The sequence below is a fragment of the Haliaeetus leucocephalus genome, unplaced genomic scaffold (genome assembly GCF_000737465.1).
Source record: "Haliaeetus leucocephalus isolate CR32 unplaced genomic scaffold, Haliaeetus_leucocephalus-4.0 Scaffold526, whole genome shotgun sequence".
Lineage (NCBI taxonomy): Eukaryota > Metazoa > Chordata > Aves > Accipitriformes > Accipitridae > Haliaeetus > Haliaeetus leucocephalus.
The window spans coordinates 5,135,520-5,152,194 of NW_010972962.1; the positions used below are offsets into that span (position 1 = coordinate 5,135,520).

The 16,675-nt window shown below is 40.5% G+C and overlaps 1 protein-coding gene across 1 annotated transcript in view; it reads right to left on the bottom strand.

The window, feature by feature from the left end:
* THADA (thyroid adenoma associated) overlaps nucleotides 1–16,675 on the bottom strand; it is a 168,985-nt gene that overhangs the window by 16,638 nt on the left and 135,672 nt on the right. The window contains 2 exon segments of the mRNA XM_010576464.1: nucleotides 11,372–11,503; nucleotides 15,387–15,531. Coding sequence (XP_010574766.1) covers nucleotides 11,372–11,503; nucleotides 15,387–15,531 — 277 coding nt within the window.

A 16,675-nucleotide genomic window follows, 5' to 3' on the forward strand; every position in this document is an offset into this window, starting at 1 on the left:
GGGGGGGGCAAGACGTTGAGTTTTACACATCTTAGGTTTTGAAGTAAGAGCCTATTGTGTCCCACAACTGCTTCCCACCCCCCCATCAACACACCAGGAATTAAAGCAACCAAATCAGTGGGAAGGCTATGGCTCAGGGAATTGGTAATACAATAAAAACACCTTTCATTCTAGGGTGCTGCTTTGACTCTAGCACAGATAGGTACTATCTTGGTCATTAAAAATGCTGAGTGGTGACTTACGTGAAAACAAGCTGGTGGTTTAGGTTAGTTTGCAAAGGTATTTATATTCTCTACCTCACTCCCACCCACACATACACAAATGAAATTCTGTGTGCAAAAATCTGCTTGAAGGAATGTACCATCTCCTCATTGTTGGTGAAATACCTCTCAGTGCAAAATTATGTTGCAAATAAGTATCAGTATCCTACATGCATGCCTTGAAATGTGGCATAGGCCTTGCCGGGGACAAATATTTTGCATAGGGCTCTATTCTTGCAGTGGTGATATCTTATCATGCAAAGGGCAGAGCAAAAGGAAATTTGCACCATTGGTATCTGTTCAATCTTTGCTGCTGAAAGATAGAGACCTTCATTCTCCACAGCTGTTGATAAGAGTTTTCCATAAGCAAAACATGAACAAAAAAAAAAATTATTTCCCATAGCATTATGCATGCACTTCCTGGCATACATTTTAATATATTTTATATAGATATTTAAATAACATTTCATATATTTAGCTTAAATATGAAGTTTACAAACTAGATGTCTACAGTACTGAGACAGACTTTTAAAGTTTTGCGCATTTAGGGCTATGAGGTAACAAGGGTATGGAAATAGTTAATCTAAAAATTGTACAATTTAGCAAGCCCTCCAGCCCATCACATGATTTCAGCAGGTATCCCATCTCAGCCTTTATAAAAAATGCCATGTTTGTATGCATGTGCCTACCCAGGGCTCTCCCAAATCTTTCAGATTAGAACTTCTAGAATACGGTTCTCAGCTGCACTGTACGTTAAGTTGATATTCAGGGTAACTAAAGCCTTTTTGCGCACAGTCCCAGTTAGAATAGCACCTCATTTGTTCCAGCTTTTACCTGTGCCAGGTAACGAATGATCAAAAAGTTACCACCAACTTCCATATCCTGATTTCAACTGGGTCTAACCCCTGGTAGGATGCTCTGAGAAAGTGAGCTCCCTATAAGAGAAAATTATTTTCTTTTAAATTGTATGCAACTCCCTCTCATTGCTCCAGTGTTGTTCTTTCCCCTATTTCCTTTTCCCAATTTCTAATCATTAAACAATTCTTCAAGCAACAGGATTTCTTTTCAATTGTTGTTTGGCTGGCTGTTTTGCAACACAATCTAGCCTAATTTTATTTTTTTTTTTTTAAATAGCTGTCCCCTATATCAAATTGCTCAGGTCTGTAGCCATTGGTCTTTCAAACAGAAATCTCTTGGGACAGCTTTACCCTTTCCTAGCAGCAATGAAACAGAAGGAGCAGTATTAATAAAATTACAAAACTGCAGCAACTGGTCAGGAAAACAATGCAATTTGTGCCCAGACTTTATTTTTACAGATGAAGGACAAGCTACAGCATTATTATTGCAAGTTTCAGTTCAGTTTTTCAAACCAGTAAAATCAAAGTCCATTTACTCAAATAATACATTTGAACCTTGGTATAACAAGAGCTGAATACAGTAGCAATATGTCATACAGATTGTAGGCAAGGTCCTGCAATCTTCATATATCATAGAACCTCTATTATGTCTCTAAATAAATCTGTTAAAATCCTATTTTAGATATGATTAAAAAGCTGAACACTTTTGTTGTTTATTAGTATGCCCACAATTAGCAACACAGAATGCCAGCTGCAAAAAGCAAACAAGAAACCAAAACAACAAAAATCCACAACTCTTCATGACCTAGCTGTAAAAAACAGTCACTGTAGGGTGGATAACAAAATTTATTTTCACCTGGCATTCCCCGACATTCTTTCACACTCTGGTGAACAGAGTGCTTTTGTTCCAAAGCACTAGCTCGTCGGCAGTTCCAGTTCGTTCAGAGAAAGCACGGAATAGCTCTGTTCAGAAGAATGCAATCAGCCCTTCAGTTTTTGTTTACTCCCAGAGAGGCTGATTTTGCACAGTTTATTGGCCTGGCTTGCAAAACTATTTTTTAAATTAAGATAATTAACAGTGTTACTTACTTTTTCTATAATTAATCCAGGAGTAAAAACCAAACCAATAAAAGAAAAACACACAGGTTTTTTTTTTTTTAACACTACAATACCACAGATCTCTTAGAAATAAAGTGCAGTGTTTTAAAAGCAGAAGTTGATAAACAGTGGTGCTATTTTGCTTGTATCAAAAGGGCACACACTTGTTAAGCTAAGAGGGACAACAGTTTTACAGTGTATCTCAGAAAACCTTGTTTCATAAGCTTAGGAAGTTTCATAAAAAACTGCAGGAGGCTGTGAATTCACTTTGGCTTTAAGTAAATGGTTCTTCATTAATATTTTACTCAAGACACAAAGACTCCAAGTTAGTAGGTAAGCTGTGGATAGCAAACAGCCTTCCTCTACACTGGCTTTGTGACTAAAGAGAAAACAACTAGCATCAGAAAGAAAAAAAAAAAAAAAAAGGCAGTCAATATATTCAGTGATGGGTCCCAGAGCCCATTTTCTTTTTCAGCCACCTTTTACTCTGTATCTAAAGACAACAGCTAAACATTATTCAAGAGGCATCATTAAACCAGGAAACAATCATACAACAAATGCAGTCTAAAAGACCTCAATTATTTCCCAATCAGGTCTTCCAAAAGTTTTCATAACAATAGGAGATATTTTTAGGGTATAAAACTAGAATGTCAAATATAAAAGAAATATTATTACAAAGACCCAAAATATACCTATTAGCATAAAAATATGGTATGACTAGGCTACAGGTCAAATCTGCTCCTGTAACAGCCCTAAATTTATTCTAGCAGAGAGACCAGATGAATTCATTTACACTCCTAGACCTCAATTCTTTCATCCTTGCAACTGACCTGTAATTGCTACCTTCTTGGAACTATTACAACAGATGTAAAAAACCCCAAATTATAGCTTCTAGCCACAGTAAGTATTTCATAATCTCAACCACGTGTCATTTGGCTTTCTGGAACAAACTTCTTAAATGTAAGGTCACCACAGTCATCAGGTAGTCACCAACTAGCACAGGTATTTATCATCTATTTAGTTTGCCAGGATTTAAATGGTTGTTGTTGCACATGTGTCTCCCTGCATAAATCCTACTCTGTGCATGTGCATAAGGAAGTATTCGCCATTAAAAGCATGGAAGGGAAAAAAAGATGCAGCCAGAGGTACAGTCCCTTAAGCAAAAGGATGAACATTCAACGTTTTAAGGAGAATGTTGTCCTTTTTCTCTGTGAACTCTATTCTACTTATGATCCTATAATTACAGATAGCGTAAGTGCATTATCAGTGATGTTACCTTCCACAGTTTACCGTACTTTCAGTAACATCTAGTGCACTTAGCTGTGCAGAGTGTTCTAGCAATTCTCAGCAGCACACCCGCTGCCTCCCTTACTAAGACCCACTTCAGAGGATTCCCAGAATACACTTGCAGCTGTTTGACCTTTCCTCCTGTCCTCAACACGCCTTATCTAATATAACCGCAGAGATGTCATCACCTTACAGTGTCTCTGAATACAAACTCCTATACCGTGTTTGAATATAATACTGCAAACTGCTGCCACTACTTTACACCCCTCCACTGAGGCTGCAAGAAGTATTGTTTTTAGCATAGGCTATTAAATAGACTCCATGCACAATCTTTTGAAAGTAAACGTCATTTGTAGAAAAACATCTCATTCTGCAACAGGAGCAGCCCTGCTTTGCTGCGATTTTTTTCTGCTTTTGATTGTATCACATCTTTATCATACTCTCTTCTGCTTCTGCCTGGATGGGACTTGTCTATGTGCCTTTTCTGCTTTCCACTGCTTAAAGGCCATTTGGATAAATGCCACCACCCGTTTAAATTTAGCATTCAGCTCAAAAGACTCCTCTCTCATAGCAGGCTTAGAAATCCAGTTCTGTTTAGTGAGCTCTGCAGCTAGTTACCAGAATGCAGTTATCAAGAAGACTGTCAAAGCAGAAGAAAGAAATCCTGGAGCTGAGCCCAGAAAAAGAATTCATTAACCCTCCTTCCACTTGTCCCCAATACAAGGAACATAAACATATTTTGGCTAACATGATTAGCAGTTTTCCACTAGTAACCCAGACGATGCTGTGAGAAGTTCTGGACTGTTCCCAAGCTCCCGTGGCATATCACAAGATCTGACTGGGAGTTTTTTCTGACCAACAGATTCCAAAATTATAAGAGACTCTCCAGTTAGCTTCAAAATCATGGATGGCAATAAGTACTTTTTAAATGCTCTTTCCAATTTGCTGTTTTTTCCTACCCAGGGCAGTAGGAAGGACCTGAAATTGATCCAATTGCGGGAAGCTCTTAACTTTCCGCACCACAGCAGTTGATGTCACCTATCTAGAATGAAGATGTACAATCTTCTGTATGCAGCTGTAACCATCCACAGCACTATCAACCAACCTCCATTTTCTGGCTGGCTAGTGGAAGAGCTCCAGAGAGCAGTTTCAGCACAGCTCTTTCTACAGATAAGTGCTGACTCTGCTTTTTACAACCCCTCCATCAAATCTCTAAATAGAGAAGAAATTCAAATCTCAGAATAGAGAAGAAAATGCGCAAGTCTGACTTCAAGAAAAGGAAATCTAGCACCTACAATCCTGCCACAGACTCCAGTTAATGGATTCTCAAACCAGTTTGCATGCATGCAGTTCCCTAGTTTATGCTCAGGTAATTACCACTTATTCCTTAAAGCCAGGCAGCTGCCAGAACTGGTTTTAAGAGCCACAACTAAAGGAGCTGTCTAGAGCCTCAGAGGTTTATTAGCTTAACCTGAACATCAGGGCAAATCATCCAGTGCATGAGAAAAGTTGAACCCTACACATCAATCTTTGTCCAGGATCAGAGTAACCTGACACTTTTTTATTCAGCACAGTCCTCATTTGCCTCATTGGAATGCTATGCCAGTGCAGAAGAAGTAGAGCAAGAAGTGGTGAATCTGTCCCGAAGTTTGGCAAGAGGATGAACACATTAGTCATGTGAAAAGGAGAGTTCTGAACAGCTAGTCAGCATTGTCATGCTTCATCAGGAGAGACAGCGACTTAAAACTTGCATATTGCACACAGCAATGGTGCACAGGTTCTAACCCCCAGTTATTTTCCATCTCCAAAGCCACAGCATGGACTTAGCACTTTGTAAGTAAACAGGTCTGGGAGAGGAGGGTTAACTCGACATGCTGATGAACTAAAGCTTTAAGAAATCTATTTAACACATTTACCCAATGGTAAACATGTGGAAGAGAAGCTCCTTTTGCTATGGCCAAAGTTTGCACATACTTTAAGAAATAGTTTGAAAACACAGTTTCAAATACCAACAAGTAGTTGACGCAACAATTAAAGTAAAATATCTTTCTTTACTGTTTCCCGTGCAATATGTGGGATGCTCTTATCATGCAGCTGAACACTACCAATGACTATTATTTTTAGCATTTTAGGTTTGCCCAGCATTTACTCTTAGCTCTTTCACTAGCAACTGGAGCAGATTAAATCTGAGTCACTTGTCCTGAAATACTTCATGGATCAGTTGTAAAGGACATTTGGGGTCCAAGTTTTGGAATCATGCCAGTCACCCATGATTTGCTGGTATCACCTGTGGTGTTGATGAATGCCAGACCATTGTGCTGCCTTAACATCACACAGACTGCATTATCTCTTGCTCAAGTGATTTAGTAGATCTTCTTAGGGCACATATGTATGAAAACTTCTGCACAGCTTTAGGTTCACTGAGGAAGATTTTTGGAGGATAGGAACAAGAAACATAAATCTGAGTAGGATTTCTTCTCTCCTTGTCTCTTTCAAATGTTCATATAGTTACTCTCATCATTTAACTTCCTCTGCTTCCATGCTGCCCCCCGCCCCCAACATGCAGATAAGCCTTGCATGCACCTTCATGATAGAGACACCTACTCTAGACTCATGAAGAAGTTTATTTTGAATTTACCTTCTATATTCATGATGTGTGAAGAAAATAGAGGTGCAAGAAACAAGCAGCTTTGCTTTTCTTCATGCCAAGGAGACAGCATTGTTCACAAAGAGAAAGGTTCTACTCAGTCAAATGCTAAAGTCTAGAAAAGAATTCAAAGTCACCTTGAAAATGTTTTAGTTCTTTAATCTAATTAAATGATATTTTTTCTCCCCCCCCCCCCCAGCAGCACATTTTAACTTCTCCCTTTACTCACATTTGTACTCTGTAGTCAATAAGCAAAATAAAAGTTGCTCAAAGGCTCCTACATGCATTTAGTCTGACACAGTAAGATAGGGCTGAGATACTATGGGCCACTAAAACACAGGTCAATACCCAGCAATGAAGACTTCCACAAGAATCTCAACCCAATCTGCTCTGTAGAACAGTGCCACTCCCTTCCCAAGAGGATGCCCTTCAGAAGGGGGAGTCAGCTTCTTTAAACCAGCCAGCTAATCATGTTTTTTTGCTGGTGAATCAAGAAACAGGACATTTGTAATTTTCACTAATTATTTTTTTCTGAAGATGAAAAGTAGAATCTATCAGGAAGGGAACAACCATCAAGAGAAGAAAAGAGAGCTTTGCATTGCCTTTTGTTCAGAAACTCCCGGCACAGGAGTATCATCTATTGCTTATCTCTTAAGCATGTCGAATGGGAACAGAAGGGACAGTATTAATATACCTGAATTTTTGGCCAGTGGATTAAATCAGCAATATGTTCAAAACTGACTACATCATTTGTAGCCCCAATCCTATTCTCAGAATTACTCAAGAACTAAGGGAAATAACAACAACATTGGACTGATTTTCAAAGGTGCTTACAACACACCCAGTGATGGTGGTGCTCAGAGTGGGCCATTTAGCTAGCTGATGCTGAACAATGTCACACAGCTTCCAGTCCGTGAACTAACTTGCTCATCTCTATACAGTACTGCTATTTCACAATAAATGTAGCAGAAAGCTCCTGAAGGCCTAAATTATATTTGAGAAGAATACTTAGGCTGCTAAATCATTCAGGCACTTTCAGAAGATTTACTCCAGTTCGCGAATCTAATTGTTCATCTAAGCCTTTTTCAACTCAGTTTTAAAAATCGGCTAAATAAGGTGCTAATGTTGACAACACTAAAAATGCCCTTAAACTCATTTAAGGTTAATTTGGTAATTTACCAACATAAAGGTTAAGCTGACTAAAGGTAGTTTTTTATATAGAATTTTACAGAATTGCACTGGCTTAGCTACAATAGTAAAAAATAGTTTATTCAAACTTCTCTAATACTGACAAGTTCGTAACATTACTTAAGGTAACGCTTCTCTAGATAAAAAAAATCCATAGAGGAAAATGATACCAATGAATACAGTTTTTGTTCTAGCAGTGAGTCACTTGAATTTTTCAGGATATTCAGTAAAGCAATCATCAGCAGAGAAATAAAACTCCTATTTCCCTGACTTAAATGATCTTCTTTCTTGTAAGGAGTAACCCTCTTGGGTAAGAAATGCTGCTGTGAATAGGTCTAGACTTTACACAGCCATGGGTCACTAATTTAATTAGATTTCAAAGCCGCTATTCTACATTTACACTGAATACAATACTTCCTGTACCCTCCCTCATACAAAAAGGAATAAAACAATCCCCCAGAAGTTTACACCTCAATGCATGAGGAAACAACAACAAAGTGTATATACAATACCTTGAGTTACAGATGGGGTTTATATTGTTCAAGTTATTAGGAAAACCTTAACTACCTGCTAAGTTGGTACTTTTAGCAAGGAAAACAAAGGGTTTCTCCTTTCTAGTGAGATAGGATTCTGTTTGACCTGCTCTGCTCAGAAAATGACTGCCATCAGCCAACCTCAGTAATGTCCCCTCCTAATTATGAGCTTTTACACATATTACAAAATTAAATCAAGTGTCTCTGTATGAATAAAAGAAATTTAAAAAATGAACTTTACTGGTAACAGTGGAAGTCCTTGCCTTCTATAAAAAATAGTAGGTTTTGCAGGGGTTTCCTTGGGGGGTGAAGGGTAGGGTAGAATGAGGACAGGAGCCCTGCTGTGTGTCAGTGTTTGGTCTTCTAAGCTTTTCTCCTTTCAAACGAAAATGGGGGCTGCAGTTTTCACTGGGTTCTTGTATCACGTTTGTTACCCTGCATTTCAGACTCTGCAAGGTTACTGTTCTCATAATTTGAGTGATCCAAAGCTGCATGGATTAGTTACTTGAGGAAATTGGGGGGTTTCTCCTCACTAAAAGCCATGAGGGAATAATAAGAAACCAAGTTCATATTTTTTTCCAGGAGCTCACAAAACATTTCAAAGAATTACAAAAGATAGGAGGTGTTACTGGAAGTGAAACCACACTAGCAGGATCATTAGCCTCCAGTTTCACCATCTGTAAGTGACCTGAAAATACCTATTATTTGATAGTATCATACTGCTGTACATCTGTACTGTTATTCGGCAACATGTATATAAAGGAAAAGTGTCCTATAACAACTATATGAACAATCTATGCAAATAACTTTGTTATTATTAACAACAGTCCAACTTCACACATCTGCTGAAGCAGAGTACAAATTCAGTCTCAGTCCAGCTGTTATACTCAAGTATACACCCTTTCATACTCCTTTCTTTCACAGGAAAGCCAGATGCCAGCTTGTATCATGCATGAAGGGCAGGGGCAGATGTCTGGCTATAATCAGGGATTCCTTTGGGTCTCACATGTAAATGAAACACTTCAGGTGTTGATTCCTGAAGCCGACAATACAGTTCTTCTGTAGGTAGCTACAGCCTACTACCTTACTCACTGTGTACACAGCGAGAGAGAGAATTTTGTGAAGAGTGGATATAATTATGCTAGTGCCAACATTTCTGGCAAGTCCAGTGCTTGGCTTTTGTAAGCAGCATTCCCTCTCTCTGTATGGCAAATTAACAACAGTAAAAGGTGAAACACACCGTAACTTATTTCTACAGTGCAGTATTTCTGGAGATATAATGGCTACTAGGATATAAAAATTTTTGATGCACAGATCAAGCTGAAATTATAATAGTCTCTTTGCTCTCTTATATTAGCTAGTGGTAATGGCAATGAAATAAAAGTCAAACAATTACAGATAGTATGAAAATAGGTTTCTCAACATCCATTCCTCTTTCTGATCTCTTGATAAAACTGCTGGGCCACAATACTTATTTGTCATCATATAATGGAAATGAAAAGTTAGTCAACATAAGATATCCAGCAACTTGTTATTAAATAAAAGGTTTAAAGAGAGCTCTTTTATGGTTTCTAACAGATTTCAGTGTATCAGCTTAGATATTTTAAAATTAGTGCTGTGATGAAACAGCAGACTTTCATGGTATGAAAACTGAGAAAAAATAAGTAGGTATTTTAATGCAATTTAAAAATTGCCAAGACAGAGAGCACTGGTGATCTATGAATTGTCTAAACCCCAGGCCCAAACATATTGCTTACTCTCACGTGCACACGAAAAGAAAGGGGGTAAATGGAAGTAACAAACAACATTCAAAGGTAAGCTTATTTTAATCTGGTTGTAAACAAAAGCCACAGGGGCAAAATTCCTTGCCCTGCTCCCCCAAAAGCTAGAAAGCAAAGCACAAAAAGTGAAAGGAGTTTAGTGGGGAAAAAGAGGTCACAGGAAGCAACAATAATAATGTCAAATGGAGGTGGAAAGAAACTGAATTCTATCTTCTCAAAAGCAGCGTTCTTTGCTAGTAACAGATGAAAGACATTTATTTCATTAAAAGCAGTTTAAGAACAGGAAGGCACAATTAAGTATAACTAAGGGGTTAACATAAGTTTGGGGAGGGTGTCCCTACCCTAACTAGGAACATAGCAAATAAAAAACAATTATGATGTTATTTCCTCGACTATGGCCACTTCTGCTTTACAAAGTGAGAAGTTATAAAAGCAGGTGCTGATGTGACCTTAGTACTAATTAGCAGGACAGAGCCCTCATCCAGTTACAGGGCAATATTCCTTGGCACAGGGATACAACAAGGAAGAAGGGAGAAGATACAAGGAGCCAGAGAGAAAATCCAGCATTGTATTATCTCCAAAGAAAGTACCATCTTGTGACATTTGAGAATGTCCCTCAAAGGCCAGCATCGGGGACTTGAGGCACACACACGCAGAGCCTCTTGATACTCAAGAGAGCTGTAGCTGGGACTAGATAAATTGTGAGAGCTGTGATGAGAGTGCTAGAATGAGAGCCATGGGATTTAACAGGAAGATGAAAGCCATCCATAACACATCCCTCCTTTTACCTTATCCTACTCCATAGCACTGTGCCTGACCAGTGCCAGCTCAAAAACACATCTGCCATGTAAGCATATTCCTGGCTACTTCTATCTACAGTAGTGGCAAACATACATTTTTACTGCCTTTTCTGATTTTTTTTTTAAACCACAGAGCTGCTTTATCTCCAGTCTAGCAGAAGTTCACATGGAGATGGCTGACTACTTTGAACTGACTGCAGACAAGCCGGTACAGGCATTACTGAGTAGCACAGACCGGTAGGGGCCACCAGCAAGAGATAAACTTGGTAGCAAATTCTAATTTATTCACAACACATGGAAGAATGCATCAGCAAAGGCTCTCAAAGTGAAGCACATTAGTTAGTCAAGCCTACTCAAGTTTTGTGGCTATTTTAAAATTAATAGGGTTGAGTAAACTAGAGCATGCAGACAAAAAGGCCCACATCCTCGAAAGCACATTGTGGGTATGCTGAGAGTTGTCTTTGTTGATCTGGATCTAAATGGATTTCAAAGTCTAATAATGAATCAATGAGTTGAATACAGTTTCCCAGATTCCTATTTCTCTGTGATCAGGCTACTATAATGACCTGGGATTCAAAGAGCGTCTTCCACTGCATTATATTAGACCAAAGCTGGTATTAAAGAACTTTCAAAATGTGAAATTATGTGATAGTTGACTCATCACAGCAAGAACCATAAAGCTGAATACTGCTGTGTCTTTTTTACATATCCATGTAATCATATGCAAATTATACCAAGAACAGTAAAAGCAAAATAATAAAGCATGGTAGGTGTCAAACATCATAACTTGTTTTCTTCCATGGTATGTGTTTATAAGAGATGCATGGATCACTTTACAGTTAGCAAGAAGTTTGTGATGAGAAATACTTTTGTCTCCCAAGTATCCAATAATATTTAAAAGTAAAGAAAAGCTGACATACCTGTTCCTTTACTGCTCTTTTTTTCAGACTGTGCCACTTGTATAACCTCAGCAGCAGCATCTCTTACTACCAAATCTTCATTCTGCAGCAGTAGAACCACACATTTCCACATAGCAAGGGTATCAGACAGTCCTATATTTATTTATGGAGAAAAATTAGAATTCTATTTCTTACATGCATTCAAAGAAGTTAGAGAGCTCTGTTTCCACATCTAAATGCAACAAATGCAGGGAAACACTGAAACATGGGCCGAAGTGCACTGGCAAACCACTGGGAAGACAACTGGCAATATGATCAAAGTTTTCAGCATGTGTGAACTTTATCTAGGTGATGACTCAGCTTGGTTTAAACAGTGGGAAACAGATACTAGAATGGACCTCTCTTAATCTGGGTTCAACTTTAAGTCGTGGGTGCTCTGAATTTTCTGCAGTTTCTAGGAGTGCCCAATTCCTGTTTGGCAACAGCAAAAGTTTTGCCACTGGAGATTGACCAACGCACTGTGATCATGGATTTGGAGCAGGGGCTGCCAAACCAAGTTTTGTTCAGACACTGCCAGTAGTGCTGGCCACAAATGCCATTCCCCGCAGGAAAGGGAAATGATCTCCCCCCTCCCAGAGATCTACCTGTCATCTACTTCTCCTATATCCACCTCACCCCACCACTCACCAACATGCCCTGCCATCCTTGTACTCACTACCTGTTGGAAGCAAGGCAGCTTTAATCCATGGGGTAATTACCTGCACACAGTTAAGACTAACCAGAGATAACTGCCAAGAGGGAGGTGTTCATTTGGTAAACCCCAAACAGGCAGACACTGCATACCTCCCCCGTGGCACTTCAAATCTCACAAGCCATATTCCACTTGCAAACCCTTGTGCCGTTTAATGGTGTCACACTAAGGATGACTAGCTGAAGTCACAGAACTGTACACATAGGTTTGCTGGGGTACTTTTCAGCTGACTTTTCCACTCTCTTTTAACATCCTCATTAAAGGAATTCACTGAAAGGTCTCTTTTAGAGGCAGCCAGCTGTTAGTTATTACTTTCTGGTGATCACAGAGAACAATAGAGTTGGTGCCTCATTGCTGTGCTGGTTTTCTTCAAGCATGTTATCAACAGGTCTATCAGAGATTTGTATTACAAGGCTAGCTAGACAATTAATTGTATTTCACTGCTTGGCCAAAATTAATTGCTTGAGGCTTTACTACACAGGCAGAAGAAGCATTCCTGTATTTCATATAACTTCCCCATGTGGGAATAGCATGGAGTATAATTATTTCAGAAAGAAGTTGCTTTTTTCTGGCAGGACACACCCAATAATGTTATACTGGCACAGCTAGGGCAGAATAATTATTTCCTTCTAGACACAATGGCCAGCTTGCCCACCTAGACAAGTTTCTACTGTAACTCCAGGAGAAGTGGAAGTCTGCAAATGGGTCTTCCAGAAAGACTTTTTCTGAACCCTCAAGCAACATGATGAAGAGATGACGGAGTCATCCAGAAAATAGTGATCAGCATTCACCCTCTTCCTCTTATGAACATACTTAATGGAAGCTTATGGGAACAACTACAACTGCATTTCATACAACCACAATTTTCTTTAACTTCTACTTTCTACTATATGTGGTCAAGCAAAGTGATGCAAAACAAGGCATAAAAGTAAAAACTGTTTGTATGTGCATAACCTCTTTAACTTTAAGGGAATGATTCTGGGTTTGTATCACTACAACTAAACACCAGATCATGCTCCTGATTTGCTAAACTTCTCACTGCAGTACTGACAGTTTCACAGTTGTGAAGAACCCTAGATTGACAATTCTAGGTAGTATAAAGGGTTGGCTCTGCATCTTTCCTCCCCCTGGCCCAATTTTCAGAGCAAAGAGCTAGTTCAGATGGCTTGCCCACTGAGGCCTTGGGGCTTGCTTTTGTGGGATGTTTTTTGGGGGATTTGGTTTTTTTGTTTGTTTTTCTTTGTTCTGGTAAGATTTTATGCAGGATACAAACTGCTGCTATTTTTTATTTCAGACCTTCACATCTGCCTGATTGGAAAGCATGGAAACCAGAAACTGTTCTGACAAGATCAAAGAGGAAACTGTTCTCCATCAGCTATGGACCAGATCAAAATGGCAAAAGATGAGAAGCACAGCATTTGGGAGTTTTTCACTCCAATACCTCCACTGTCTTCATTTGATATAAAATGGTAATGTCTGTCCTACTCAGAGCTTTAACTAGATGGTAGAGGTCAAGATTTCCAGAGTTGATACTATGAACACTTAATAGTACACTGCCTACCTCATATAACAGATGTAGCTCTGTTAAACGGTATCAATACCTCTTAAAAGACACACCTCAAAATAAATAGCTGACTTTTTAAAAAACACCACTATCTACAGTCTAAGAAATACACCATTCTTCTCATCTAACAAAAATTTGGATCTAGTCCATATACATGGACTTAAGCTACTCAAACTAAAAACATTTAAATAACTACATTGGAATAAAATATCATAGAATCATAGAACCATTTAGGTTGGAAAAGACCTCCAAGATCATCGAGTCCAACCATCAACCATGCCCACTAAACCTGTCCTGAAGTACCCCGTCCCCTCGCTTTTTTAATACCTCCAGGGATGGTGACTCAACCACTTCCCTGGGCAGCCTGTTCCAATGTTTGACAACCCCTTCAGTAAAGAAATCTTTCTTAGTATCTAACCTAAATCGCCTTTGCCTCAACTTGAGGCCATTTCCTCTCATCCTATCTCCAGCCACCTGACAGAAGAGACCAGCACCCACCTCACTACAACCCCCCTTCAGGTAGTTGTAGAGAGCGATAAGGTCTCCCCTCAGCCTCCTCTTCTCCAGACTAAACAGCCCCAGCTCCCTCAGCCACTCCTCAGAAGACTTGTGCTCCAGGCCCCTCACCAACTTGGTTGCCCTTCTCTGGACACGCTCCAGCACCTCCATGTCCTTCCTGTAGTGAGGGGCCCAAAACTGAACACAGCACTCGAGGTGCGGCCTCACCAGGGCCAAGTACAGGGGAACAATCACCTCCCTGCTCCTCCTGGCCACACTATTTCTGATACAGGCCAGGATGCCGTTGGCCTTCGTGGCCACACTTGGGCACACTGCTGGCTCATATTCAGCCGGCTGTCAACCAGCACCCCAGGTCTTTCTCTGCTTGGCAGCTTTCCAGCCACTCTTCCTCAAACCTGTAGCGCTGCATGGGGTTGCTGTGACCCAAGTGCAGGACCCGGCACTTGGCCTCGTTGAACCTCATACAATTGGCCTCAGCCCATCGAACCAGCCTGTCCAGATCCCTCTGGAGAGCCTTCCTACCCTCGAGCAGATCGACCCTGCCTCCCAACTTGGTGTCATCTGCAAACTTGCTGAGGGTGCACTCGATCCCCTCATCCAGATCATCGATAAAGATATTAAACAGAAAGGGGCCCAACACCGAGCCCTGGGGAACACCACTTGTGACCTGCCGCCAACTGGATTTCACCCCATTGGGGTGAAACCCTCTGGGCTCGTCCATCCAGCCAGTTTTTTACCCAGCAAAGAGTACACTTGTTCAAGCCATGAGACACCAGCTTCTCAAGGAGTATGCCATGATGAGAGACAGCGTCAAAGGCCTTGCTGAAGTCCAGGTAGACAACATCCACAGCCTTTCCCTCATCCACTAGGTGGGTCACCTGGTCATAGAAGGAGATCAGGTTGGTCAAGCAGGACCTGCCTTTCGTAAACCCGTGCTGACTGGGCCTGATCCCCTTCTTATCCTGGACTTGCCATGTGAGTGCTCTCAAGACAAACCGTTCCATAATCTTTCCCAATACCAAGGTCAGGCTGACAGGCCTGTAGTTCCCCGGATCCTCCCTCCGACCCTTCTTATAAATGGGAGTCACACTGGCAAGCCTCCAGTCCTCTGGGACCATATATATGTACACAATACATCTTAACTCATGTATTAATGGGTTTCATCTAAAAAGATCCAGAAAATTAATGTTCAAACTACTCACCAAGAATGAGCTTCTCATTGATCAGAAGGAACGATGTTATACTTTTAAGAACTTCAGCAGCTGCTAACAGCATCTCTGTCTGTTGCTCATCTCCACAAAAATAAACTAACAGCTGAACCCATGTTTTCAGGACTTCTTTTGAAATCTGAAGGCACAGAACATGTGAGAAATATGCTGTACAATCCAGTGTTACCACTTACCATCACATTAAACTATGGACCACCAAAGGGATACCACTCATCATTAAATGCTGGGGTTTTTTTGAGGTGGTGAACCCCACAAGTCCATTCAAAAGTTGGCTTAATATGTCACAGATAGTCAAGATGGGAGATTTTCTTCTAGTCAGAGCAGTATTCATAGGCAATTCTCTCACCCTGTCCCTTCACACCAGACTCACCAATGACCACACAAGTCAAAGCCTATCTTTGTGTCCTCAGTTCTAAACATGCAAGCCAAATATACCAGACTATAATGAAGAGAAGCAATTCTCAGAAGTGTCCTACATGTAGACACATACACATATCTGGAGAAACAATTAAGAGCATGTGAACTGTAGAATGAATCTTAGGCTTTGGTAATGATAAAATGCTTCGTAAAGGGGTGAATGCGGCTCCATCTGTCTCTTCTGCAGATACTGAGGATGGAAATTTTTTTTAACAAGACTGCTAAGATATCTTGGGTTCTGATAGCATGTTGTGCTGGTTTTGGCTGGGATAGAATTAATTTTCTTCATAGTAGCTAGTATGGGGCTATGTTTTGGATCTGTGCTGGAAACAGTGTTGATAAATCCACAGGGATGTTTTTATTCCTGCTGAGCAATGCTTACACAGAGTCAAGGCCTTTTCTGCTTCTCACCCCACCAGTGAGGAGGCTGGGGGCGGGGGGCACAAGGAGTTGGGAGGGGACACAGCTGGGACAGCTGACCCCAACTGACCCAAGGGATATTCCATACCATATGATGTCATGATCAGTATATAAAGCTGGGGGGAAGAAGGAAAAGCGGGGGGGTGTTTGGAGTGATGGTGTTTGTCTTCCCAAGTAACCACTACACATGATGGAGCTGTGCTTTCCTGGAGATGGCTGAACACCTGCCAGCCCATGGGAAGTGGTGAATGGATTCCTTGTTTTGCTTTGCTTGCACGCATGGCTTTTGCTTTACCTATTAAACTGTCTTTATCTCAGCCCAAGAGTTTTCTCACTTTTACTCTTCCAATTCTCTCCCCCATCCCACTGTGAGGGAGGTGAGGGAGCAGCTGCCGGGTGCTTAGCTGCCGGCTGGGGTTAAACCA